This window comes from Hippocampus comes, unplaced genomic scaffold (genome assembly GCF_001891065.2).
Source record: "Hippocampus comes isolate QL1 unplaced genomic scaffold, H_comes_QL1_v1.1 scaffold261, whole genome shotgun sequence".
Lineage (NCBI taxonomy): Eukaryota > Metazoa > Chordata > Actinopteri > Syngnathiformes > Syngnathidae > Hippocampus > Hippocampus comes.
Window position 1 is genome coordinate 614,455 of NW_017805824.1, and position 27,942 is coordinate 642,396.

The following is a 27,942-nucleotide window of genomic DNA, read 5'->3' on the forward strand; positions in this document are numbered from 1 at the left end:
GGGGGCAGGAGAATGGGAATTGTGTTAATGCATGAAGATTTTTTCACATAAGGGGGTATTTTCGCCCATGCAGGTTTCGTTCTAGAGGAGTTTCACTGTACAGCACAATCCATTTCTATTTATGAAGCACTTTCACAACAGCCGTAGCTGTTAAAAAATGCTTTCAGAACCTAATGACAACTGCATTCATCATAGAATAACAAACGCTACGAGACTGCTCTGTGTTGTTACTATTAGTGTCATAACACTTGTTGGCATATGCTAAACGGCAGATTCGCACCATCAGCAATGCTGACTCACAGCATGGCCGAGGTGAACATCAGTGGCATTTTTACATTAATAACAACACACTTTCTACTACCTACTGCGACACATACATTGTTCTATACTGTGTGTGTTCAATGCACTACATGTTTGCACTGTGGTTGAGAGAGGAAAGTAATTTCATCTGTGCTATATGTTATACATAGAGCATATTTGACAATAAAAGCTGACTTGACTTGACCAAAACATGTCCTGCTTTCAACGCTTGGGCATTTCTTGCCATCATAATCGACGAGACAAGCTGAGATTCACCACTTAGTATTTATCTTCTACTCAAAAGCTATGCTGATGTGAAATACAAGGAAGGTCAGTCAAATTTATGTTGTCTATTTTTTTGTAAACACATTGTATGTGTAATTCTCTAATAATACAGCATGCGTGAGAGTCCATTTTACAAAACTGACTATAGTTTGTCAAATTAACTGTGCAAAATATGTACATAAACAGAATTGTCTATCCATTTCTTACCAGCCGTGACCAATTTTCTGTGTGAAAATGTGGCTGGTCCCATCCATTCACAATTTCTGCCTTTGCAAAACAGTATTTTAGAGTTTTGGCACTGCCTGAGAGGAGTTAATACAATTTGTAGGTTAATTACAGTTAAGTGGAGTTAATGGAAACTGTGACTAAGGTTAAAACATCACGCCTCCCTGCAGGCTGTCCTGCCTAACTAAATGGAACACATTCATTATTTATGCCACTAGTTACACCTGAAGGTTGTTTAATGGAGTGTCTGTGAGTCATAATAGTGGAAAACACCTGTGACGATTTAAAGGTACTTTGGTTTGTGAATTGGGGACCGAAAAGCATATTACTCACTCACCAAAGTTTTAAATACACATTTGTTCAAAATGTATTGGTATTTGTGTCTTGATACTTTTGTCCAACCAAGCACTTAAACATTTTACACTACTTTTAATAAAGACTTAGTTCTCTAAGTAGTACTCTACTGATCCACATTAAAATATAGCAACGATCCTAAGTGTTCGTCAAACACAAGACCAAGGTTTTATTACTAAAATGTATGTTATTGTTAGCCACCGTAGCATTATGCATATCATATGGTTTAAATACAGGGGGAAAATAGTTTTGATTCAATTACAAATATATTGCAATTAAGCATTCAAAAAGTTAAATAAGACAATGCAAATAAGTGTGTTGCTCTTGAAAGATAAATACAACTGAACTGTACTTAACTCTTTCATTCCACAAGACGTACTTGTATGTCTTTTTAAAATTAGGCCCCATCTACCAAGGACGTACTTGTACGTCTAAGTCTTTTTTTTTTGCGTCATAGAGACGAGGAGGGTCTGATGCAATCTGTGAATGAGAATAAGCCATTTGCAGTGTAAATCATGTAAAAAAGCGACCAGTAGGTGACAGTGGTGCCTCACGTGCTTGAAATGCATGCTTTTACAAAAAGCTCTTTTTCTCCGTTTTTTGCCCAGGAATCGGCATTTTCATGAAACTTAGCCATTTTGTAATGCCGATTGCTGAAGAATGGAAAAAGATAAAAACAACATTTTTTTTCTGCTGAAAGAAGAGAGTCCAAACTTTATTTTGTCCCGCTCCATGTTTATATAGCATTAGAACCAAATATTCTGTGGGCCTTGCAAGATCAGTCAAAATCCAGTAAAACGCTGGGATTGAGGGGGATGCTCCAGTGAAAATGGCTGGGATTGAATGAGTTAAAAAGTGTAGTTGAAAAGTTTTTTTTTAAATGCATAAATGGGGTGTATGCAAGCGTCATTGTCATAAGTTTTGTTGTATTTGGGGTTTTTAATGTTAAATGAGCCCTTGTACTACTCGTGGTACTCGTAGCGCATCTTTGTGATTTGCAGACATTTAGTCAATGCCAATTTTGGTGTACTGAAAATGGTTTATTCAAATATTTAAAAAAAAAAACAACAAGCTTTAAAAACCAAGCACTTCTCCTTTAAAAAGCACATAAAATATATTGCTGTTCACCTGATACAGCAACATAACTGAATCACTTACAAGAGGAGCAGTAAAGTCTTAAGAACATAAATAAATATCAGTGCAAACCAAATTGAGTATTCTTAAACAATAGACACACAAAAGCTCAACAAGGAAAAAAAAACTACAGATTTAGGGTTCAAAACTACAATGAACACAAGTTTAAAGAACTGTACTTCTCTACTTGTACAGCATGATACCATGAAAGTTATCCTAACAAAGTAGAACTAAAAACAATTCAACTGTATCCGTGCTAATATTATGCACTTTGCCGGATCCTTCGAAACAACATAACATGTGCAAGGTTACATGGTTTTGACAACAACACATTGCGTCCTATCTGTACAATAAATAAAATGACCAACACGCCTACTGTGAACGAGGGGAAATCATAAAGAAATTAGCAATGCTCACTTTTACCGCTCGTTTTGACAGTGCTAACATGTTGCCCCGCAAAGTCTTCTACGTACAGCATTGCTTGTTTAAAGCCCTTGAAAACTGCGGCAATTATGTCCACCATTCAAGACAGCAGTGATGACAAGATGTTAGTGCAAGTTACGTTTTAAAATGGATCTTTGATATGGACAGAAGGCCTTTGGACTCTTTTAGTTCAGGACTCGCAGAGAAAAAGCACGGTGCATTTTGGTTGGAGAAGCACACAATTTACAGATTGTCGGTGCAGCATGACGATCATAACGACTGTTCATCCGTCGATCATCTCATTGCATAATATACAGTTGTTTAATTTGCACATGACAAGTTACACATGATGTGAACATGTTGACACAGTGGTTCAGGCAACTTGAATTTTGCTTTGATTCCATTTCCAAGTGCATTATGGCTTCAACCGAACGCTAATTTGAAAATGGCCGAACTAGCATCTCTTTGGCCTGAAGGAGTGAGTTCATGGATATTTGAGAGTTCACAGGCAACCGACCTATGTGTCGTGATTTAAATTTGCATACGTATTGGACAATGAACCACGACATCCAGTTATTGTTTCTGCTAACTGAATTACTTGCGTTTACTCCATTTGTGATACACCTTTACATGTAAGATTGAACAAATCAGGGGTGGGGAAACCGACGGAACTTTTACATGGACCGTATGTGAGCATTTCATCCAGGCTTGCCATATTATTTCACCCTCAAAGGAATTGAATTGCAATTTTAACACGCAAATTATCGTACGACACAATGATAATTTTTTTGTTTTTTTTTATTTTTTTTATAAAGGCCTCTGAGAAACAGTTACCCCACCCCTGGTATGAAAAGTACACACGGTGTTAAACCTTCTATACACACACAAAGTAATAATTCTTTTTAGATGTAATGTTTACTGAATATTCTGTACAAAGTGCTCCAATTTCCTCATGCCCATGTGGCATCTCTTCAAGTTGCATCACATTATTTGTATAAAAGCTCACACGTGAGTTGGATAGCGAATCCACATTGCACAACATCACGGGCACGTCATTATTATCAAGTCCAGTGGCGAGCATAATTTCTTGGGACTTTACTAGATAATTCTTGTCAGCGATGTAGAATATATTCTGCAAATTTAGCAATTTTTCAATTATGTACAGAAAATACAAAACATTTTTAATTGAATTGATTTTTTTTTTTTTTTTGGTATAAAATAGATGGAGAAACATTAAAAAGGTAAGAATTTCATCCCCAGCTTTTGCTTGTGTCACAAATGCTGTTACAGCAAAAATATGACATGAAAAGAAATGACCAGCATTTTGATAAAAGGGCTGCAGCATTATTTCAGCTCAGGTGGGCACTTAATTAAACTGGACAAACCGGATAGCGTCCTGTTTGCTTTCAAAGTGGGAAAACATCAAACCGCTGACGGTCACCACGGATTCAACATGATTTTAACAGGCTCCGCATTCATCCCATCAGCCCGACAGTTGTGTGATCTTTGCTCTCAAGCCACTCAAGTCCACCAGAATGTGTCGTGTCACTGGCGATTTGCTGAAAAAGTGCCTGTTCGGGCAACTCTTCCGGAGCTGCACTTTGATATTGCCCTTGCTGACGACTGGGGTCAAAGAGAAGGTTTGCATCCAGTGTATTAAGGTCATTGATGCTACTGGACAGATCCGAGGTCATTCTGAGTTCACATGGAAAATCGGCCCCGCCCGCTGCTAGCTCCGACACCTGTTGCACCAGCGCATTGCCGGTAGTAAGGCTGTTGTCTGGTTGGACGTCTTTAAAGGGGCCACTGAAACCCAACTGCTGTCGCTGTGAAATTAAAGGTTGCTGTGTGGACTGGGCCTGCTGCTGCTGCTGCCGCCCCCCAGAGGCCGAGTGTGCTCGCCTATCACTTGCAGAGAAAAACATTTGTTCATTATTGAGGTAAATTGGCCTTTGTGACATGAGTGTGCTGGTGGAGTCCAAATGGATTGGGCTGAAGTTCTCAGACTCGAGGATCTGAGTGAGATTCATACGCGCCGTGTAGCTCGAAGGCACATTTTTCATGCCCATACCTCGCGCATTGTCGTGGTCCCCATCCAGCTTAGTCAGAAGAACATCAGCGATATTTTTGCCGCTGCATTGCTGGCCCGGCAATGGTCGAACCTCCGTCTGCATCATGATGTTGAGGGGCACAGAGCGACTCCTTTGAGCCACGCTGCTCACCGCAAGATTTCCCTGGTTGTTGGCTAAAATGTTTAACACCTCAGGCGTTACCGCAGAGTTAAACGGGGAGACACACTGCGTGTGGTGGATACTGTGAAGGCCACTAGTTCCTGTGCTCCCCACCAAGTTCCTCTGGTGTATGGCGGGGCTAACACTGCGACATCGAAAAGATCCACTCGCGGGAAGGTTGCTGGCTTTGTTATCCAGAGGAGCAGGCACGGCGAAGCCCTCCTGCTTGGTCGTGCTCGCCATGCTGGCTACCTGCTGCTGCACAGGGGAAATGGGAGTCAAACGGCCAAAATGGCCATCGTGGTGCCTTGCGTGAGGGACGGCGAAGGCGTGAGGCTTTTGAAAGTGGTCATCTATGAGGCCTTGATAGCCGGGCAAGATTCCCACGGCATTGTTTGATTTATTGAAGATCCCATTGTTGCTGTTGTAGCTATTATTCATCCAGTCCAGCCTGGTCTTATCCGGGTGGGTGGCTGTTGGCCTCTGCATGGGCTTGACGGGGCTGCTGGAGACCGTGCTGCTGTCGTGGAAACTAGTCATGCTCGAGTTGATGGGTGTAAATGCAAAGGGATTCCTGCACTCCACGGGGCTGGGAGGCACAGTGCTGCTGCAGTTGGAGAGAGGAGTACCGACGGGAGTGTGTCGACTGCTTCCGAGGGCGCTGTCGACTGGCGTTATAGGGGTGATCCGCGAGCAGGGGCTCTCTCCGGTCAAACCTTGAGCACCTGTCATTTCTGCCGTAGGCGTGGGCGTTGGTGTTGGTGTTTGGACTAGATTGCTGACGCCGCTGCTGTTGGCAGCATGGTAAAAAGTGTTCACAGTCTGATTGGTGGACATCATGTTGTGTGACATCACAGCCTGCTGCCCTTGCAGCGTGACGCCGTGTCCAAACTCTTGTTTATTGTTCAGCTTCATCTGCTCTTCCATCTGGACCAGCTCTTCCACAATGCTGTCCTGAGTGACATCATCATCAAATGGGAAGTACCCTATTTCTGTCTGCATAGGGAGTTGGCTTGACGTGGATGCTTGATCCAAAAAATCCGAAGGTCCAGAAACAGGGTTCACGTGAGCGTAGGTCTGAACATGTTGTTGACCGGCTGACAAATTTGAAGTATTCGGTATGGAATGCACGTCAGACATCATGTGCTCCTCTGGTTGCTGCATTATTGGGTGACCGAGACTGGTACACGTTTCCATAAGATTGCAAGTGTTTTTCTTCTGCATTGAGTTCTGTGTTTTGGCAACAGAGAAGAAGCCGCTGGCTCTGAAAGAGGCATTGCCAAGTGTATGGACTTGACCGGGCAGGAGAGAGTTCATTTTCACCTCCATCTCCTGGGCGACTGGCGCACTCTCAGGTCTTCGATTGCCGTATCCAACGTCAGCAGTGCCCTCTTCTGGATGAGGGGACAGAAAAGCCCTCTTGATAGGAGAGGGGACGGGACTGAGGCCTGAGCGCTTCCGGAAGCTCTTCGTTGCACAGATTCCTTCCCCAAATGAAGATACTCTGTTGGCGTTGCATGTTGAGGTAGGTCTCATATTCTGACAGAAGGGAGCTAAGTGCAGAGAGCTTGTATTAGTTGTGTTGTTGTCAATGCTAAGGCCAGCTTCAGTGACTGCTGTGGGGTTGGTGCTCACGGGGATATTTGCATCATAATTCGAGGTGGAAGTTTCCTTCATGGTGTGGAAGCTTTTAGTTTGAGGTATGGGCACGCTAGCAGCCCTGTGTGTCATCATTACACTGTTCACATTTTGGTTTTCTCTGTTCTTGTGGATACCCTCAACCTCCATTTCGACATCGATATCATGGGCGTCAACCTGCTGAGGCCTCGTCATCGGGGCCAGAATGGGGAGGGCAGAGCTACTCCTCATATCCTGACGGGATCTCAGGGTGTCGTCTGACATGGTACAGCTGCTGATGCCTGCAGATGCTGGCCTCAAAGTGGTGTTTGTAACTGAAGTAGTGGCGTTGCCGCCGTAGGCTGCAAGTGAGATGGCTGTCATCTTGACCAGACTCACAGGACTGACGTGACACGTGGTCATCACGGTCTTGATGGGGTTGTTGGCAATAATCATGGTGGACGGCGAGCACAGGGCAATAGCAGTGGTGGTCGCTGGCTTGGGAAGGATTTGAGGATAGCGCTGCCGAGCTGTGCGTTCCCCCACTGGACTCGACAGAATATTCTGGGAGCTTTTGGGGGTTTGTATCAGTGGCTGAACTGGCTGGGTCACCACTTGGAAGTTTATAGGCAGTAGTTTGCCCTCCCCGGTTCCCACTGGACTGGCAGACATCAGCTGGCCGCTTTGCTGTGTCTGCAGACAAACAAAGTCGATAAAGTGCTTGTGAAAAAAAATACATGGGAAGAGGACCTTGGGGGAAAAAAAAGGATATTAAATCGCAATTGCAATTTTGAGGAAAAAGAAAACAAATCTAACTTGAATTATTTTTGAAAATCGTTTGTCCCTACTACTGGTATTCATGTTTCATGTCAGTAGTACTGCAGTTTCATCTGTTTCCTTCTGTTAAATATTTATTATTGTCATGTATTTTCTTTACGTGTACATAGGTTAAATAGAAAATGACTAATGAACCCTCCCTCTTGTTTCTCACCGTGACGGGTCTTGGGACGGCAGCAACCACAATGCCTATGGTTGGCGGAGGCGAAGGAGAGACTGGACTACCACATTGCCCGCTGCTGTCATCCACCGCCTTGATCAGAGCCTCTCCGGGTAAAGGTGAGTGCAGCTTTTGTTCTTGTTGCTTCCTCTGGATCTTCCTCTGGAGCTGTTGCTTGGCATCGACAGTTGGAGATGACAGAGTTGTCGGTTGAGGCTGGAAGCAGTGTGCGTCGGTGGTGGACACAAAAGCTGAAACTGCCTGCAGAGGCTTCACTTCTGAAATAAATGAATAAAAACAATAGCATGAATTAAAAGTATCATTTCCGGAGTGATAGCACCAGAATGCAGTCTCTCTCCAAATTAAATACCATGCAAAAATGTACCCGAGTAATTACTTGTGCCTGAGCACATTAGTGAGTAATGTCGTGAGACATCATCAGTTCTGCTGTAAAAAATGATCCCATTTCACCATTTTGTGGTCTGAAAATTATTATTCACCTGCTACGATAATGTATCTTTGTTCATCTGTCTTGATAATGCTGCACACTCATTAGTAAACTTTGGCATACTGGTAAGATAATGAATGGTGTGGCACAACTATGTACTCAAAATACTAGTACTACGAGTGAAGCACTAGATGTTAACTAGTAGAATTATATAATGTCAGGATACTGAATATTCAAAATCCTAACACTGTGGTTCACATCCATTTTAAGGTTCACAAGATAATTTAGCATCCTTGTACAAGCACTGTAGGGCACACCTGTAGAATGATTGGGCCTTAAAAGTATTTTTTTTCCCACTACTGAATGACATTTCGGCACACTAGTAAGGCAACTTTGGCAGAGTATTAGAAAGGAATGTCACAAAAATAGCAGTATCGTGATATTAAAATTGCCACAATGTCATCTGCGTCATGTCAAGCTATTAAACGCACCACTTCAGTTCTTTTTATGCTGTTCCAGCACCATCTGGTGGTTCGTTTATTAGTCCAGTATAATTTGAATTACCGTAGGCATGTTTTGACCACTAACAGCCAGATGAAGGGGAACATAACACATTTGAGTTCCTCCACAAATTGACTCTATTTATAATGTGTGTGTGCATCACTGAGTGCCTCAATAGTCAGTGTTATCAGCCAAACACAGCCTCGTGAATTCCATTGAACATGATACTTTGTGCCACTGAGTCAAGATGAACAATTGCCAGTAAAATGATTAGCCAATCCTATTTCTTTGTCACAGTTATGTATAAAAACACAATACTCTGCTTTTTTTTTTCAATGTGAGTTTTTTTAACAATATTCTGAGTCTTTATACAATATTGTGAGGGTTTTTTTTTTTATATTACCGACTTCCCCACAATATCGTGATAGTTATCGTCTGGTGAGGTTCATATTGTGATTTCGTAACGTGACGTTTGGATATTATTACATCCCCAGTTGTAGAACAAGTACTGGTACGTTATGGCTGCTCCCAGTTACAACTCAATTAGCGCAATACCAAGCCACTGCCACGAGATGTCGCTGTAAGTGTGCATGAGGTGCCAGCCGGCTGCACACCTGTTGCCGCGTCCGTCATAATGGTGAGAGCTGCCAGGGACTTGTTGCTGATGTAGTGGCTGTCCATCAGGAAGCGAGCCAACTCTTCCACTGCCTCAAACGGCCGTTTCAACACCTTTTGAGCCCACTCACACACCAAATCACAAGCAGCGAAGCGAACCTCCTCCTTCATGCTGCCGAGGTGGCCTGCTGAATCTAGTCCATCACACTGCAGCTGAAACACAATCAAATATGTGCTTGAATCTCAATGTCTCAGTCCGAGACCGATGAAAAAAAATCCTTCAGGACCCAAAGATTGATTCTGAATTGTAAGAAAGAAAGATGAAAATGGGCTCACTCCTTCTCCGGTTTTGTGTAGCTCCAGACTTGGTAAACATGGAAAGTGAACAAAGGGCCTCTTCCTCAGTCCACTATAGCAATATGTAATGCAGTGTTAAGATAAATATGTGTAAAATTGCAACAGATTTTGTTAAGCATTGATAACACTGTCAATATATAAAGTATAAGTAAACTGTGCATTATTACATGTCTAAAAAAATATTAAAATGTGGTTTACTGTAATAACATTTTAGCACCCTAGGTGAGTGAAGGTCATGAACCTAATGTTTTTCACTATAGATGTCAAAAGAAGGACAACAAGCCCCCAAAAAAGAGTTATGCGTCCTGAAGGTCAAGATCACAGCGAACCCCCCCAACACTTGTGTATTATGCCCCTGTTTGAGAGGGGGGAATTTATTTCATTTCACGTCTATATTTAGAGAGCTTATGAACTGTAAGAGCAGATGGCCAGTGAGTAGAGACAGGCTGGAACAGTCCATTCCAGTGAAGGATATTTTGATTTCCCTCTCATGCCCAGTCGACGTGCCTTCATGTTGGGGAAGACATTTTTCATCATTTTGCCAAAGTCTGCAGCACTGAGTGGATGGTAGTTGAGATTGTCACAGAAGCTTCTGAAGAAAAAAAGAAAATGAGAGTTGGAAGAAAAGTAGCCAGTGTACACTAAATTGATTACCGGTAATTAAGACTTGTCTCCTTTTCAACAACAACAAATCCATGAAGCAAAATGTTCTTAATAAGACAGGATTCAATTACAGCATATTATGCACACAATGGGATTGCTTTCAGCAGTTTGTGACTACAGTAGCTCGCTCACAAGATGGAATCCAGAAGATGTACACATTCCTGCCATGATATATTAGTGCTGAAACGATTCATTGAATAACGCCAATAATTTGACGGTTAAAAAAAAAATCAAGGCAAAATCGATGTCTCCAAGCATTGCAGTGATCATTTCTCAACAAGAACGACTCACACACTACTGCTTGTAGAGATGGGTTGGTGTGATAGCATTGATCTCTCTGCATGAAGTTCTTTGGTAAAATGTATGGTACTATAAATATCCATTTTCCGATCCGCTTTATCCTCGCAAGGTTCGCGGGGGTGCTGGAGCCTGTCCCAGCTGTCTTCCGGCAGTAGGCGGGGGACACCCTGAACCGGTTGCCAGCCCAATCTCAGCGCACACAGAGACGAACAACCATCCACGCTCAGACATAGGGACAATTTAGAGTGTCCAATCAGCCTGGAATGTGGGAGGAAACTGGAGTACCCGGAGAAAACCCACGCAGGCCCAGGGAGAACATGCAAACTCCACACAGGGAGGCCGGAGCTGGAATCGAACCCGATACCTCTGCACTGTGACATCGACGCGCTAACCACTTGGCCACCGGGCCGCCCTACTATATATACAAAAACTAGTTATGAAAGCAGGTTTGCTGGTGGTCAAAATGTGATTTTAGGAATAAAACCAAAAACAATTTATCCGGATCAACCATCGTACTTGTTTACATTCGCCTCGAATGTTTTGATGTCGCATCTGGTCCAACCCGAGTGGGACAAATTTGTCTTCCCACTTTTTCGGAATATGCAGCATTAGCAACAGTGATATTGCGCTTTAGCTTTTTTTTTTTTTTTTTTTCTGCTCGACATTGGTTTTTACAACCCTTCCGGGATGAGGTCTGCACCGGCGTTACACGAGTGAAAGGTTGATTTTGTTTTTTTTTTTTTTTTTTTTTTTTTTTTTTTTTTTTTTTTTTATTAAGGATGAAACGATGCCAAAGTTTTGACATTCTCTGTCTTACACACTCTGTCTTCCTGGCTCTCGCTTAGCGCGATGCAAGTTTGTCGTTAACAATCGCTGTGGAAAAATATTCACTGAAATATCTGGCGAGAGAAGGCATCATCGGCAATATAGATCAGGTGAAAAAGAAATAAAATCTGCGATGCAGTGAAGCTGTCGAAAGGGAACCGTCATGTTGAGAGGGGTGACAGTATTATTAAATAAAAATGAAATGGGGATGAAAACGGCTTATGTTTAGGAGTGGTGCACATAGTGATCCCTTCGAGCCTTTTCACCTGTCCACCTCAAAGGCGCCAATAGATCTGGTGGGGGGGGGCTGAATTTAGTCAACTCCGAAAGACAGTTATGTAACACTGCCAGAGAATGGCTGTCTCAGACTTTCCATTCTAATATTACCAGCACATGCTGCTCTACGATTCTCGGGGCTGCGGCGTCTATTTATAATGGCGCTTCAGCCGGGCAGCAATTTGGAGGACTCTTGATGTTCATGTTGGCGGTTGTAATGAAGTGCTGTGGCCGGTAGCTATAACACCTTGACTCTTATCAAGGAAAACATTTGAAAGCACTCACTTGTATTCATCGTAAACTTCCTGTTTTGGGAGCGAGGTCTCTGGGTATTCCTCCAAATGATTGCGGATCCAGTTGAACGCATGCATCTGCTGCATGCGGCTTGATGACACAGCACTCTGATCACTGAGAGAATGCAATCACTCATTAAAAAAAAAAAAAAAGGTCCGCATTCCGCACCACCCGCCACTTGTATTACTGTTTACCTTTTCTCACTGCTGCAGCTGCTGATGGGACCCGAAGGCAACTTCAGGTACAGGTAGAGTTTTTCGATGTCTGTGAACTTTTCAACATCTTGCTGTGGAAGTAGCAAAGTGGAAAAAGAAAATGTTAAGTTATCAGAAAACACAGTCTTCCACAAAGAGCAAAGGTTGTGTGTTTCCCCGCATGCATCAATCCACCCATCCGTATCTTTCTATCTGACACTATGGGCTGATCATCTGTCAATCACACCAGCTTCCGAGTAAATTGGCGGTATAATGACAGAGTCGAGATTTGCGAGCACACCGAAATGGAATGTTTCTGTGTTTGAAGTGCACGTTCATACCGCTAACGTACGCATAATGGCATAATTACACAGTGGTGTTTAGTTCAGTTCTTTGTCACAAAAGGGAAAGTTGTCTTGCAGAGGGTGTAAATCCTAAAAAGTCACCAGATCAAAAAGCGGACACACCCGTCACAGTTCAGCTGTTTTGTCATCCAACACATTGAGCAATTTTCTTGGTCTCGGGACAAAGCAGTCTCTGGTACTAGTCGTCCTGTTTAAAACCCATTCAGTGCCAGACATATTCAGAACCTGCTTTACCTTACCACATGAAAAAAAAATCAAAATGCATTAAGAAATACCTGGGATTGAATGCCTGGATTCTTAAGAAAAGTTGAAAAAAAATGTTCTCGGCATTGAATGAGTTTAAGGGGAATTAAAATCTTTGGGAAGGACCTGAAAACAGTGGTGAAAAGGATGTCCTTCGTGGAAAACTGCTATATGAGTCTTTAGCATGACCTGCTTTTTCAAGACACCCAACAAGAGAGTCTGTGGGACACCCATAAATCTGCAGCCACCTTGACATTGTGGGCAATGCGCCTTTTGTCTGTCACAGCGGTGTCATACCAAGCAAAAGAAGCAAAAGTATGAACAGACCGGATAAAGCACTGGTGAAATAGGGACTTCAGTTTACCGACTATGTTAATATAATTTGTAAAAAAAAAAAAAATATACACACACACACACACACACACACACACACACACACACACACACACACACTTACTGGGTTGAGTGTTAAACTTTACACTCTCCTCACACTCCTGCAGTGTTTCGCCTCAGATAGTTTTGGAAGATAGCAAAATGACGGGTCGAATTCAGTCTACCCATCACGTATCAGTACAGTACTTTAATCACATGACAACCATCCGGTAAAATGTTGAAAAAAAAAAACGGCTTGGATTTTCGGTGTGTAAAGTGCGAAACAGACAGAAAACCAATCACATTTCACTCAGAAGCAAGTTGACCGATACAACATTCGGTACACTTTCGACCTGGCCTAGGTCAAAGGCCGCGGTACCCCTCAAAATCCGAACACCCTCCACCCAGAAAAACAAACCTGTGTATGCACTGATGTATGTATTGGAGAAGCCAAGCAGCCACTGCGCATTTCTGAAATAGTCTAACTCTTCAGCTGTCTTCCTCCATGTCAAAACGAAAAAGCATTTTTGAAGGACCAAAATGTACATACTTGAGACAGTAAAGACAGATGCTTGGAAAGATTAGTCAAGGTTGAAGAACCATCTCTGAACAGGGGGGGGGGGGTGTCAACGCCACCACCCATCTCTCACATATACTAATTAATCCTGTTTCAACATCCCGTCCAAAGACATTCAGTCATTTACTGTGGCTCCTAAATAACAAAGAAGACACAGCCACTTCTGGCCTTCATAATCATTGTTAAAACTGGATGGAATACTAACGACGGCTAATATGGATCCTCCACATGCCCTCAGACTAGACCTTTCTCGTCTTTTGAGTATGAACTGATGAAACCTGCTTGTCCAGTTGCGGTTGATTCAATGCTCTGAGAACACACCGACTGATTTAAGAGTCTTTCAGTGAACATAGAAGTTTTTCGACTGTGGGAGTAAACTGGATTATCTGAACTGAATCCACGCAGCACAAGTAACACAAAAATAAATAAATGAATAACCACAATCAAAGCCAGATTTGAAGCAAGAATTTTCTTGCTGTGACTTAAAGCAGCACTACTCGGCAGTGCTCGAGGAGTGAATTGGCCTTGCCGTCAGACACAATTTCCATACTTTCCCTCCGGAGCGGCGGGTAATGAACCCAACCCAAAGTAACATCTGAGCTACGACAAGTGGTTACCACACCTGTCTCACGCTCAAAAAATGAAGCAAAGTCAATGTGAGTGTAAATAGTTCTTTGTCTGTGATTCACTGGTGACCAGTCCAGCGTGTACCCCAACCTTTGCACAAAGTCAACTGGGGTAGACTCCAGCTCACATAATGGGTACGAGGACTAAAATGGACGGCTGGAGATGGCCATATCAGACAAAATATCAACACAATAAGGCCATCCATCCATCCATTTTCCAATCCGCATATCCTCACAAGGGTCGCGGGGGTGCTGGAGCCTAACCCAGCCGTCTTTGGGCAGTAGACGGAGGACACCCTGAACCAGTTGCCGGCCAATCGCAGTGCACACAGAGACGAACAACCATCCGCGCTCACAGTCACACCTAGGGACAATTTAGAGTGTTCATTCAGCCTGCTATGCATGTTCTTGGAATGTGGGAGGAAACCGGAGTACCCAAAGAAAACCCACGCAGGCACGGGGAGAACATGCAAACTCCACACAGGGAGGCCGGAGCTGGAATTGAACCCGGTACCTCTGCACTGTGAGGTCGACGCGCTAACCAGTGGACCACCGGGCCGCCCCAACACAATAAGTGACATGGACAAACATGGGCGGAGATCTTTTTCTTCCGCTGTAGCCATTTTGGAACCTGTCACTGGGCAAGTAACAGTGCCGGTCAAGATAACCTTGACTACCTCCCGCCAGGAATGAGTTATGTTGATGAGGCATCCCCTCTCCATTATTGAAAAATGCATCCCGAAACTGAAATTTTCCCTAAACTGAGCTAAACACAGATGCCATTTGAATGCAGGGTTTGATTAGATTGAATAGATGACGAAATAAAATAACCGCTCGTCGTAGAATCACCTTGTGGTGAGCAACAGTACTGCGATGACTGACATGCCTTCATGTCACGTTCGTGCAACCCACCCAACATGTAACCTTACGCACGGCCTCCGGGACTGCTGTTGCAAGGCTTTGTTTAATCACATCTGTGTAACCTACATAGACACAGATCAGTATTATGGAAAGACAAACAGGCAAAGTTTTCCCACATTTTCTAGAGAGAAGAATAGTCTTTTGCCTAGCAGTACAGTAAAGCCCAAAATCAAGCCTGAAAGCCACCCTCTTTTGGGCATGTTTTGAACACATTCGCCTGGTGTTCATTCATCATTTCATTCATTCATCGCGCTCAGCTACGTCTCACTTGCCCTTGACGTTGCCTCCTCAGCCGAGCGCGGCACTGTGTACTAATGATGCTCAAGGATAAAGGGACAAGCAAGGATGATGAGATGCCTGCTAAATGTTATCTTTGCTGTGGGCAACATGGGAGGCTCATGAATAGAATTCAAACTTGGATACTTTGCATTCAGTTCACCTCTTGGCTTGGAACGCATACATAATGTGTACAAAAGTATTGGGACACCATGCCAGTACAGCGACACAAAGTGAAGTACAGTGAAACCTGCCTAGTCGCAGCTCACTATTCACAAATTCACCCGACGATAGCATTTTGCATTGTTTGCTAGCATTATGCTAAATGGACTCGAGGCAAAACAGCCGCCCCAACAAATTTGGGTTATGTTGCAGCTGTGGAAAGTGAACTCCGTCCTAAATCAAGGACGCCCTGTATGCATTTAAGGAACTTGCTTTGTACATGGGAAAAGAAAAGGCCCTTCCTCCAACTGTTCCTTCTACCCAGGGGTGTCAAACTCATTTTTGCCGCAAGCCACATTGTAGTCACGGTTTGCCTTGGAGGGCCGTTATGAATTTTGGGAAACCATATAAATGTTTAATCACCTCCACATATTACATATACAGTACACAACGAATTGATGGATAACTAGTTTTAAAATCAGAAGTCAAGAATAATGACTGCTATTGTGAATTACATTTGACAATTTGAAAAATTTGGTTCAAACTTTAGCAAGCATCATGGTTTTTGACATGCTTGATTTGCTTTCGCGGGCCACATAAAATGATGTGGGGGGCCAGATCTGGCCCCTGGGCCTTGACTTTGACACCGGTGCTCGACACTAACGTCCAAACTAAATAAAACACCAACCTTAACTACGAGTAGTTAGATCAAAAGTCACATATTGATCCCTTATTTTGATCGCGGTCATGTGGGCAGTCATTTAAAGTTGTATTTTAACATAATGAAAACAACAAAGTACGTTTGAAACCGAAAGAATACTCACCAGAATGTTGTCCACTTTTGACTGAACCGTTTTGCTGAAATGAAAAGATAATCGAAAAATTAGTATGCTCGTAGGCTGCTAAGTAACACGAGCGCTAGTGGATTTATTTATAAAGCAGAGGAATGTCTGGCATGAGTTGACCCTCCCCTTCAGCATCTCTCAGGTCATGTAGCCCACCACACAAGCAGTCACATGTAAAAAGACAAGGCGGTTCATATTCTCTCTTCACCTGTTACAATCCCAACATTAAGGTACACTAGTTTCAAACATGAAATGAGTTCATTTGCGTTCAATAGCACAAAATGTTTGCAAACTTCGGAAAAAAGGAGGAGTCTCAACAAACAGATTTCTTAACATTACATTTCATTTCATTTGATTTCCTTTTCAAGTTTTTACAGGAGGGCATGTAAACGCCACCCAGAAAGGCCATAACTGAGATTCTAACTCAGAACCTCAGAAATATGAGGCAGACAAACTAACTATATAGGGTTTATAGAACAAAGACCAAACAGCGGAGTATCCGTTAGGGTCAAGTGAGACAGTGCACCAAAGATATTCAGTAAGTGATGTAAATGTTGTTTTAACGGTGCCTCGCCATTTTTTTCCACATTAAAAAAATCCACTGGACCTATCACAGGTTATGAAAATGCACACGGTCTATTTCCCAAATAGTTGGCTGACAATAAACGGCTGCTGCACTGTCTTCGCTGATTCATAGTGGGATTGCAACAGTGGCGGTGGGCAGACTTGTCCAGGTTTAATTCCTAATCTGCAGACAGGTCATCTTGTTGTTTACACCGAGACAGAAGGTACACGCGGGTCACATTTAAGGACAGCGGCTCGGCAAGGGTCAGTGCGGTGGCCCTAAGCTGCGCCGAGAACAGTTCACTTTAATTTGCTATTACCAGGAAGCCGGGGATCTCTCGTTAGCTTGCTTTCAGGACACATTTAGCAGGCACTCTGGATGAGACCTCTGATCTGTTTCTTTCAACTGACAGATAAGAGACGAACTGGTACTTGAGAGAGATTAAACGGATCCGTGAAATCCCAGTCTCGATACTGGGGTAACGATAACCCTCACTGCCACCGCTCCCATCACCTGCTCAGTGGCAAGTAACTTTCCTTGTCTTCAGACGTATGGAACTCCTAGTTCCGACATTTTGAAACATGAACTGGCAGTGCGCAAGTTTGTTTAGGTTCTGACAGAAAGGGGTCATTTCAGTCCAAATGTGACTTTAAACCAGCAACCACGGACAATCGCTACAATTTTGCAATCTATGTATCTATTTGTCAGGTCTGTAATATGTGCTCTAGGGTCAGCTGGGGTAGGCGTGGCTCTTGTTTTTTTTTTTTGTTTTTGTTTTTTTTTCTGAATGGCAGTTGATGGCCTTTGCATTTGAATGCTCTATATGTATGGCAGTACAAGACAAAATGGCCGCCCCGACAGATGGAAACAAACTGGTGGATTTTTCTGCTTAATTCCTATTCCACAAACCAAATATTAATCAGAATAACGTGTTTAGGATAGTGGGAGCACACAGAACACATTTTCAAGAAAAATTCCACTTGACTTCCCCTTTAAAATATTTTGGGATTGTAGTTTGTGTTCGATTAATGGTTTCAACACAACCATAAGAATTCCTGCTATTTTCAGGAGACAGGGATTGAGATCTGCTGTGATTGATTAATAAATAAATAAATACCCCCCCCCCAACCCAAAACCCAAAAAAAGGTTACTTCTGTACTGTGTCTATAGTTCAAGTCAACTTTATTGTCAAATGTGCTACATGTTAAACATACAGCACAGATGAAATTTCATTCCTCTCAACCACAGGAGAGAGAGGACTGTGCGTGTGCCCGCGCCGCCATCAAAAGAACAGTTAACATAAAATGACAAAATAATACAACACAAGACAGCCAGTCGTGCAAACTCAACTACTTTTTCTTTCAAGAGATGCCCCAAGATGGTGGCAAAAGTACAATACTAATGTACATTACCTCATCCATCCACCCATTTTCTAATCAACTTATCCTCACAAGGGTCGCGGGCATGCTGGAGCCTATCCCAGCTGTCTTTGGGCAGTAAGCGGAGTACACACTGAACTGGTTGCCAGCCAATCGCAGCGTATGTTCCCTATTTTTCTGAAAAGAAATGTTCCTCTCTCATGAATAATGTTCCATTTCTGCTACTAAGGTCAAGTTTTTTTGACTCGTTGATTTGGAGAACCCCAACTAATTTCGCACCTTATGTGCTTATTCATGGTCATTTTTAACTGGAATTTGTCAGGAGGTTCCGAGGAGCAGAAAAATTGAAATGGTAGAAGAACAACAGGTAAGTGTTTTGAAACAGATTTTTAAAATGTGGTATCACACAACAGGTTTTTGTTGTTGTTGTGTTTTGAAACAGATTTTTAAAAGGTGGTATCACACAACAGGTTTTTGTTGTTGTTGTTTTAACACACACACACACACACACACACACACACACACACACACACAAAGAAAAAATAACTTTCTCGCAAACCCGTCATCCAGGTTTTCAAAACTCTTGATGTATTGTACTCGGGTTCAAATGGCGAGTTCCACCACACTCGGCAATATGGGGAAATCTTGTCATGTTGCTAATTTTAGTTTGCTAATCAGTGACCCAATATAAATGGACCTGCATGCCATTTGGACACCATGCTTAAAAGCAGTGCTTCCCAAACGCTACTTTGAGAAATCATCAGGTGTGACATGATCAATTTTCACATAATTGTCCCCCAAAAAATTATTTATCTATTGCAAATAATGTTTTTTTTTTTTTTTTTTTTTTTAATCTGTGCCAGCCACGTGTATTGGCAGGCAGAACAAATACATGTTATTCTGCTAGATGGCAGAAGGTACAAGTCACCCGAGTGTCCACCTTTGGGGACAATTTTGTTTGGTAGTGGACCGTGAGATTTTCTCATGTAAAATCTAAGTTGTTAAATCCAAACGTGCAAGTATGGGCGCCCCTCACCAGATGGAGTTCTTGATCCGGAGCTGCAGAGCCCCGGCCTCGGCGCCCTGCAGCCCGGACAGCAGACCGGGCTGGAAACTACCCGCCCCTCGGTCCGCGTGCTGCTGCTGCTGCTGGGCGTCCTCTTCGGCCATCGCAGGAGTACCGGTCTGAACCGCGGTGCACCAGACGAGGAGCCCCTGGAAGGGCCGACTCGCCCAGGCGGGCTGGCCGGCTTTAAACAAGGGGAGGTCGTTGCCGAGCTAAGCGCACATCGTCATCATCAACAGCTCGCCGTGTTGTTGTTGTTGTTGTCGTCGTCGTCGTCAGCCCGCAGCCCTCCTCCGACATCTCGCCCCTCCAGCCCGCCGCACTTTGCAGTCCTCCTCATGGGAAAGAAACGTCAAACACTCACTCGCCGCTGCGTGGACACACTACGTAAATTTCCAAGCAGTGGGCGGACGTGTGAGGAACAACAAGCTCGTCCCTCCGGTGCTTCTCACCTTACGGGAGTTCTCCAAGACTGCATGTGCATGTGCGCCGCGTAGTAACTGTCAGACACGCGCATGCGCAGTGACGTCCACAGCAATTAAAAACAAGACATACGTAAGCGCAACGTAATGATGCCACTTAACAGTATTATGCAGCAGAGAGAGCAGGGGGAGCACACTTGTGTTCAAGAGCCACATCTAGTTTTCAAAACGCACAAATGGGCCAGTTCATTCCTCGATACAGTATGAAAATGTTACAAAAGAAAATATGTGTATAAAATAGTCAGTATTAAGCAAAAAAAAAAACGTTTTTTTTTAATTACCTTTCATGTGCACTACATGTTTAACTTTAAAGTACAATACATTGTCATTGAAAATTTAAGACATGTATTTTTTTTGTCATTTATTTACATGATATTTTAATTTAATTCTAATAGGAATATTACTATTGCAATGATAGTTGTATTTCACTTGTGCAATACATTTTAAGTTTTTAACCTTTTTTTAAGAGCAGTGTTAATGTTACAGTGACTTGCAAGAATACAAAACCAATTCCAATGAAGTTGGGATAAATAAATGCAGAGTATAATGATTTGCAAATGATGTTCAACCTACGTTTAATTGAATACACGACAAAGACAAGATAGTTACCTTTCAAAATGATAAACTACTGTATTGCTTTTAGCAAATAACCATTAGCTTAAAATTTTGTGGCTTGAACATGTTCCAAAAAAAAGCTGGGACAGGGTCACGTTTACCACTGTGTTACAGTACATCAGCTTTTCTTTTAACAACATAAAAAAAAAAAAAAACATGGGAACTGAGGACACAAAATGTTGAAGCGTTTTAGGTGGCATTCTTTCCCTATTCTTGCTTGATGTACAGCTTCAGCTGTTCAACAGTCTGGGGTGTCTGTTGTCATATTTTATGCTCGATAATGCGCCACACATTTTCAATGACAGACAGGCAGACAGGCCAGTCTACTACCCGCGCTTTCTTATTAAGAAGCCACACGGTTGTAAGACATGCAGAATGTGGCTTGGCTTTGTCTTGCTGAAATAAGCAGGGACATCCATGAAAAAGAATTTGCTTGTTTGGCTTCTCCAAAACCTGCATGTACCTTTCAGCATTAATGCTGGCTTTTGAACGTTGGGTACATAACAGTCTGGATGGTTCTTTCCTCTTTGCCACAGAGGACACGACGTCCACAATTTTCCAAAACAATATGAAATGTGGACTCGTCAGACCACATCAGTCCATCTTAAATGAGCTCGGGCCCAGAGAAGCCGGTGGCATTTTGGAATGTTGCCGATAATTAGCTTTTGCTTTGCATAACAGAGTTTGAAATTGCCCTTACGGATTTGGCGTCGAACTGTATTTACTGACATTGGTTTTCTGAAGTGTGAAGCCTTGCCCCTGACATGCAGTGATTTCTCCAGATTCTCTCAAACTTTTGATGTTATTAGGGACCGTAGATGATGAACTCCCAAAATTCCTTGCAATTGTACATTGAGGAACATTGTCTTCAAACTGTTCGACTATTTTCTCACGCAGTTGTTAACAAGGAAGTGAACCTTGCTCTATCTTTGCTTATGAATGACTGAGCAACTCAGGGAATCTCCTCCCCCACCCCCCAATCATGGCACCCACCAGTTCCCCATTAGCCTGTTCACCTGTGGGATGTTTCAGACTGGTGGTTGATGAGCATTCCGCAACATTCTCAGTCTTTTTTTGCCACCTGTACCTGTTTTCATACATACATACATGTGTTTCAGCCATAAAACTCTTTTAAGTTTATTTGTTTGAAAATTAATTATCTTGCCTTTGGAGTGTGTTCAATTAGATGTAGATCGTATTCTGGTTTTATTTATGTTTTACACAAATTCTCAGCTTGATTGGAATTGGGTGTGTAAATACAGTGTTGCTTTTAGGAGTAAAACTTGTGGCTACAACACCTTTAAAACTACTGGGTTCAAAATAACCAAAATTGGATTAATTGCATCACCCTACGCATTCCAAAGATTGGATTGACTCAATCAGTGGTTACAATAGACCGGCTGGGCTGGATTATGGGTGTGACCCTGCATGTTGGGTTGGGATTGAATGACACAAATATGGGTTAAAAGTGATTGCTGTTGGGTGAAATGCGACTTTGGTGCTGAGTTCAACCAATGGGACTCAAAATACAATTACAATGAATGTATTGATATATTCGAACATAATATATCACCAATTAGTTATTAAATGATTTATGGTCCCCTGTGATGTCATGTGGATCTAAACATCATCATAGCACTGTTGTCTGGAAAAGTATTTTCTCATCACCATGAATAACTAACATATTCAATTAAATAGTTCTACGATTCTACTTCTATTATATATTCTCCATCCATCCATTGTTGGATCAGATTATCCTCACAAGGGTCGCGGGCGTGCTGGAGCCCATCCCCAGTTGTCTTCGGGCAGTAGGCGGGGCACACCCTAAACTGGTTGCCAGCCAATATCAGGACAGCATAGTCGTCAAACAACAACCATTCACAGTCACAATGACACCGAAGGACAATTTAGAGTGTTCCATTAACCTGCCATGCATGTTTTTGGAATGTGGGAGGAAACCTGAGTACCCGGAGAAAACCCCCGCAGGCACGCGGAGAACATGAAAACTCCACACGGGAAGGCAGGCGCCGGAGTCAAACTCTGCAACTCTGCAATGTGAGGTGGACGTGCTAACCAGTGCCGCCCTCTAGTAATACACGAAATAGTTGTTTTTCACGACTTTTCTACTCGCGAATGCAAAGCGAATGAGTGAAATGAAACATAAAGAAAACAAAAAACATCGTAAAAATTGCGGCAGTGCCAAACAATTCGTCAGCAGGTTCAGTTTATGCTGCGGTTCATCTTTTATTTATTTCACCTTGTACGCATCACAGCCACGCGATAAGAGCAGTCAGATGACGCACCAAACGTATTTTCTTTTTTGTATTTAATAATATGTGTATGTTTATTTTGTAGTCTCGCAAGCCCCTTTGTAAACAGAAAAGCCCCACCACTCAAGTAATCTGTTTCAATTCTGGGTTGTTGCGGCGGTTGCTAGGCGACCAGGATACTCGTTATTTTTTTGTGGGTTTTTTTGTTTTGTGGAAACGACCACTCCGTCGTCGCCCTGGTAAGCCATTAAATAACATAAGTAATATATCGATAGATTACTTTATTTATAATGATTATTTACGTGTGGCGTTCACCAATGTTTTTGTTATGCTAAAAGAAAAATGAGCAAAAATGCTATCTTAGCTTCTTTACTAGGGTTGTTGGACTGTACTGAATCTCAGTGAACACCTATTTGGACACAATTTAGAACGTTTAGTTGGACAAAATGTACAGAAAATAACGTTTTTTCCCCCCTTGCGTTTGAGTCATATTGAGCCATTACGAAATGTATAGAAAATAACGTTTTTCCCCCCTTGCGTTTGAGTCATATTGAGCCATTGTGCGCATTTTACTTTCAGATCGAAGAATTTTGAAGACCAAAGATGCCCGCGAGTGACCTTTTGGCGAAGGAGGAGAAATACAAGTAGGAGCCTTCTGCTTCGTGGTTGTAATTAGGGTTGCAACTAACCATTGATTCATTTGTCCATTTTTACGCAGATTAATCGATTTGAATTTCCATCCTTGTGTTAAAAAAATAAAAAACGGGACATTATTTCAAATTGACAGTGCAGAAAATGGAGGTCCGTAACATGTCAGAAAATGGGCAAAACTGTTGGTCTTTGTTCTTAAAAATAAAATGTGTTTGCAAATAGTAATTTTGATTCAGCCCGAAAGTCAGTCGGTTTTCATGAAGAATTACAGAAATTTTCTGTTGAGAGTTTGAAATTCTCAGATTTTGGACAATTGTAAGTTGTACCGAAATGATTAATTGAATATCAAAAATAATTCATTCAATAATCAATTTGTTCTCAGTTAATTGATGCACCTTTAATTTGAATACAAATTTTCAGTGTATTTTGTGTCCAAACATTGACCCAACGGAGACTTTTGATTAATATAAATAGCAATATCAGCCCTCCGTTTTGATTGTCGGCAAAGACCCTAAACACATTTCCTAAAAAAAGTTGGTGTTCAGTACTGTTAACTTTTGGCACTTATTTTCTTCAGGCTGCTAAATGCAAAGCTGGAGGCCAAAGCGGCAAATCTGGTCATGCAAGCAGATCAACTAAAGGTGATTTTTTTACACAAATGCACCTCAATGTGACTCTTGTTGTAATGTGATGTTATTTATTTACATATTTGTAGAAAGACCGGGATGATTTTCTGTCCAAGCCTTCAAGTACGCTCCCGCTCAAGGATTTGGAGGATGAAAAAGCACCAAGGTGATCATTACCAATCGAGCAAATGGGCTGGGAGTTATTAGCACAACTGCCTCGCAGTATTTTCCTTGCATGGATCTTCTAAAGCTTCCTCCCACATTACAAAAACATGCTCATGATGTTCATTGTAAACTAAATTGACCATAGGTGTACACGTGAGGGGGAGTGATTGTTTATTTCTACGTGGCCTACAATAAGCCCACAACCAGGTCCATGACTTACCCTGCCTCTCGACCAAAGTCAGCAATAGAAAATGAATCTATGACCAGTTTTCATTCATGTCTCTTTAAAAAATTTCCATTCTCTTCCAGTAACGGCAAGGACAGAGAAACACCTGTGCCAAAGCCTCGCAAGGTACCACTTGGAAAAGCCGCTGGACTATTTATTCAGAATTCTTTATATCCAGTTTAACCTTTTCGGGGACAGCAGTCACTAAAATGGACAGCTTATCATGTTATCAGGTTACAGGATGCATGAAAGGGTTAAGGTCCATGCAGTAGTATGCACTTTGTCCTCACTAGTAAGACAATTCAGCTCACTAGTAGAACCACGAGGCTGCACTAGTGGAACAGCAGTCTTATTAGAAATATAGTGACACTATCGTGACACTTTTGGGCCATTAGTACGCAATTGAACACTATTGGTAAACTACGGTGCATCACTTGTGACACTTCAAGCCTCAACTAGTAGACGTGTTTTTCTCACTATGGCTTAAAACTGCTATCCAGCTCAAGAGCAATGTAGACAAATTAACGCACTAGTAGAAGAATGAAGACTAGTACTAGAGGAAGGCAGTCATTCAACTACACCAAGGATAAAGAAGGTACTAGTATATGGACCTTAAACTGGACATCACGATTACCTTATTTTCCGCACTAAAAGGCGCACCTAAAAGGCTTCCATTTTCTTAAAAGCTCACAGCACCTTGTGTGCGATAATATGTCGACCCCCAAAATGGCTCCTTGCTAGAGACATGCTTACAACGCAGAGTTCAAACTTAAGGCGATCGGGTTACGCAGTTGAACACAGACATAGAGCAGCGGCAAGAGAGTTCAACGTTAACGAGTCAATGTTATAACTTGCTGTTGGTTAAGTGAACTGTGTCACTGCTTTATTAAGTACGTTTTACTGACATCTGATCGTTCTGCTGGTGTTTCCTTGAGCGTACCTCCATCTAGTGGATGCATTGTAGATTGCGTTTATAATGCGGTGTGTCCAATATATGAAACAAATTACAAAATAGGCCATTCATTGAAGGTGCGCCTCATAATCCAGTGCGCCTTTTAGTGTGGAAAATACGGTAGCTAATATGCACTCAAACTGCTGTCTACATACCACCATAGAATATTTAGTTCAGAAATGTGCCTCTAACAGTTCTTCTAAAGTAAATGCACAGCATAACAGGAACGCATTTCACGACCCGTTCTTAGGTGGAGCTCAAAAAGTCACAAAAGTCAGAAGAGCCCCATTCGATCCCAGCGTGAGTTCAATTAGACGGAATGACCACAGGAGAGGTCATGATGCGTTAGCCGGCTACGTTCCCTCGGTAACGTTGGTTTTGTGTCGACTTTTAGTGTTTGCGGGGATGCTTTAGGAGCGGCGGGAGATTCGGCCGAGTCCTTCGTGGCGAAGACGATACAAAATGTGGAGGACAGGATGAACCGTTTGGTCTCTTACGACAACGTGTTCAATGACGGAGACAATGAAGGGACTGGTTTGTGGCTTTTGACATCCATCCTTGCGATAACTAATACATGACACGGAATCTCAAAATCACTAAAGTGAAGATTTTGGTCAATATTTTATTATATCTGCTCTTGGAACAACACTGAGGAAATGATATTTTGCTACAGTCTAAAATTAGTCATATATAGCAGTATAAATTTACTGTACATTTAATCCCTTTTTTTCCACCTGTCAAATAAAGTGGCTTGAAAAAGCAAACAACCCCTGAAGGTCAAAAGTGAATCTGTTGACTGTATTTGACTAGTTTGTTTGTTTTCAGGCGTTTCATGTGCACAAATTCATGCCCTGATGGCCAATATCAAGATGATGCAAGAGGAAATTGATCAGCTTCTGAGCGAAAGAAAAAATAAGGTACAGTTGCGTCCAACAAAATGTATTGGCCGCCTTTCACCAGTAGGTAGCGACAGAGATCCTCATTGTCACTGCGGCTGGATCAGGATGATGAAAACATCAAGCTGAACACCAAAGTCAAGCAGCTGGAGGAGGATCGGATCAAGCTCCAGAGGACCGTCAACATCCAGCAGACAAAGATGGACAAGCTCAAAGCTTCCGAAAGCGAGGCCGCCGTCAAATGCGACAGCCTTCAGCTGCAAGTGTCTGCTTTGCACAAGGTAAGCGAGGGAGATCTCCGGACTTTTTCCGATGAGGGGCTCATACAGGAAAATGGAAGAAGAGGGCCACTATCTTGTGTTTGTGAAACATGCTAAAAACAATCCAGCATATGATAAGCCACAAAAGAATCACTACCCGATTACAGTTCAGTTGTATTTAACTTTTTAGCACAGTTGCATTTAATCTTCGACAACAGTTTTAAAACTTTTATTTAGGTGAAATTTATGACTTAGGTTCCTTCCATGTAAGAAATGAAATACAGTCTGAACGTTGTGGGGATTATCCAGCCTTCAAATCCTCAGAAACCGCAGTCATTTTCAGATTCAGCAATGCAAAATTGCCTTAAAGCAGACAACTGATCAAAAAAAAAAAAAAACACAACCCAGCAGCCCCCCCCCCCAAAAAAAAAACACGCAGCTGGTGGCAGATGGCGTGGTGGTTGACCGACCCCTGATAGACCACCTTGGATATTTGACGATGCAATGTGACCTGCAGGAAATGGAGAAGCTTAACAAATCCAGCAAGCAAGGAGCAGTTGCGCACAACACTGTGGAGCTTCGTCTGACCAGAGCTCTGGATGAGGTGGAACGCTTAAAGTCGGAACTCACCAAAACCAAACAGATGAGCAAGGCAAGTGGGCTTATTATTCAAACACTGACTCTGGATGAACGAAAATACTTGTTTTTTTTTTTTTTGCTGTTGCTAGTAGTCATTTGTATCTTTTCCATCAAACAAGGACAAATCCAGTGAAGAACAGCAGACTCGAGAGAATCTACTGGCAGAAAACAAACTGCTAAAAAAGCAGAAAGGGGAGCTCATCGTCGGGTTGAAGAAGCAGCTCAAGTTGATCGACGTTCTCAAAAGACAAAAGGTGCCCTCCTCGTCTTTTACTGGCAAACAATCCGTTTGTGGTCATGTTCAAATGTCTTTCTGTGCAGATGCATCTTGAAGCTGCCAAGCTGCTGTCTTTCACGGAGGACGAGTTCATGAAGGCCCTCGACTGGGGCAAAACATAGTTTGAACCATAAAACTGTCTCTGTACAGTCAGACTGGATTTTGTAAATGTATTTGATGTCCTTTCTCTACACACATTAAATGGTACCTAATAAAAAAAAGGACTTCACATCAAGGTATATTTGTCTGTTTTTCTGTAGTTTTAAACAACTAACTTGAGTATGTATATTTTGACCAAACAGTGAACAGCGTTTGCGTTGTGCTAAGAATTGTGTAATTTCCGAATGTGAGGCAGTGAATGTATAGCCTCAGTCTCGACTTGTGATTGGATGAGAAAGCCAAATGGTTAGGACGAGTAAACTGCCAGAGGGGTCAACAGCATTGAAA

At 42.4% G+C, this 27,942-nt stretch overlaps 2 protein-coding genes across 3 annotated transcripts; one reads left to right on the forward strand and one right to left on the reverse strand.

Annotated features, from left to right (window-relative positions):
- Positions 1–2,225: 2,225 nt before the first annotated feature.
- Positions 2,226–20,068, reverse strand: LOC109525903 (DNA-binding protein RFX7). Its single transcript, XM_019886776.1, has 10 exons — positions 19,889–20,068; positions 19,407–19,768; positions 16,406–16,439; positions 12,040–12,131; positions 11,837–11,959; positions 9,963–10,079; positions 9,467–9,551; positions 9,130–9,343; positions 7,561–7,844; positions 2,226–7,262 (listed from the first exon to the last, which is right to left on the reverse strand). The coding sequence occupies exons 2-10, from the start codon at positions 19,538–19,540 to the stop codon at positions 4,197–4,199; spliced, it is 4,149 nt and encodes a 1,382-aa protein (XP_019742335.1). The 5' UTR covers positions 19,541–19,768; positions 19,889–20,068; the 3' UTR covers positions 2,226–4,196.
- tex9 (testis expressed 9) lies at positions 7,624–27,730 on the forward strand. Of its 2 annotated transcripts, none has more exons than XM_019886782.1 (12): positions 7,624–7,685; positions 23,383–23,447; positions 24,032–24,095; positions 24,170–24,246; positions 24,555–24,597; positions 25,674–25,723; positions 25,818–25,957; positions 26,249–26,340; positions 26,427–26,600; positions 27,097–27,231; positions 27,338–27,472; positions 27,540–27,730. In XM_019886782.1, the coding sequence occupies exons 2-12, from the start codon at positions 23,407–23,409 to the stop codon at positions 27,615–27,617; spliced, it is 1,029 nt and encodes a 342-aa protein (XP_019742341.1). In that variant the 5' UTR covers positions 7,624–7,685; positions 23,383–23,406; the 3' UTR covers positions 27,618–27,730. The 2 variants fall into 2 exon arrangements, with proteins under 2 accessions (XP_019742341.1, XP_019742340.1); XM_019886781.1 differs by lacking the exon at positions 7,624–7,685 and adding an exon at positions 22,676–23,042.
- The last annotated feature ends 212 nt before the right edge of the window (positions 27,731–27,942 follow it).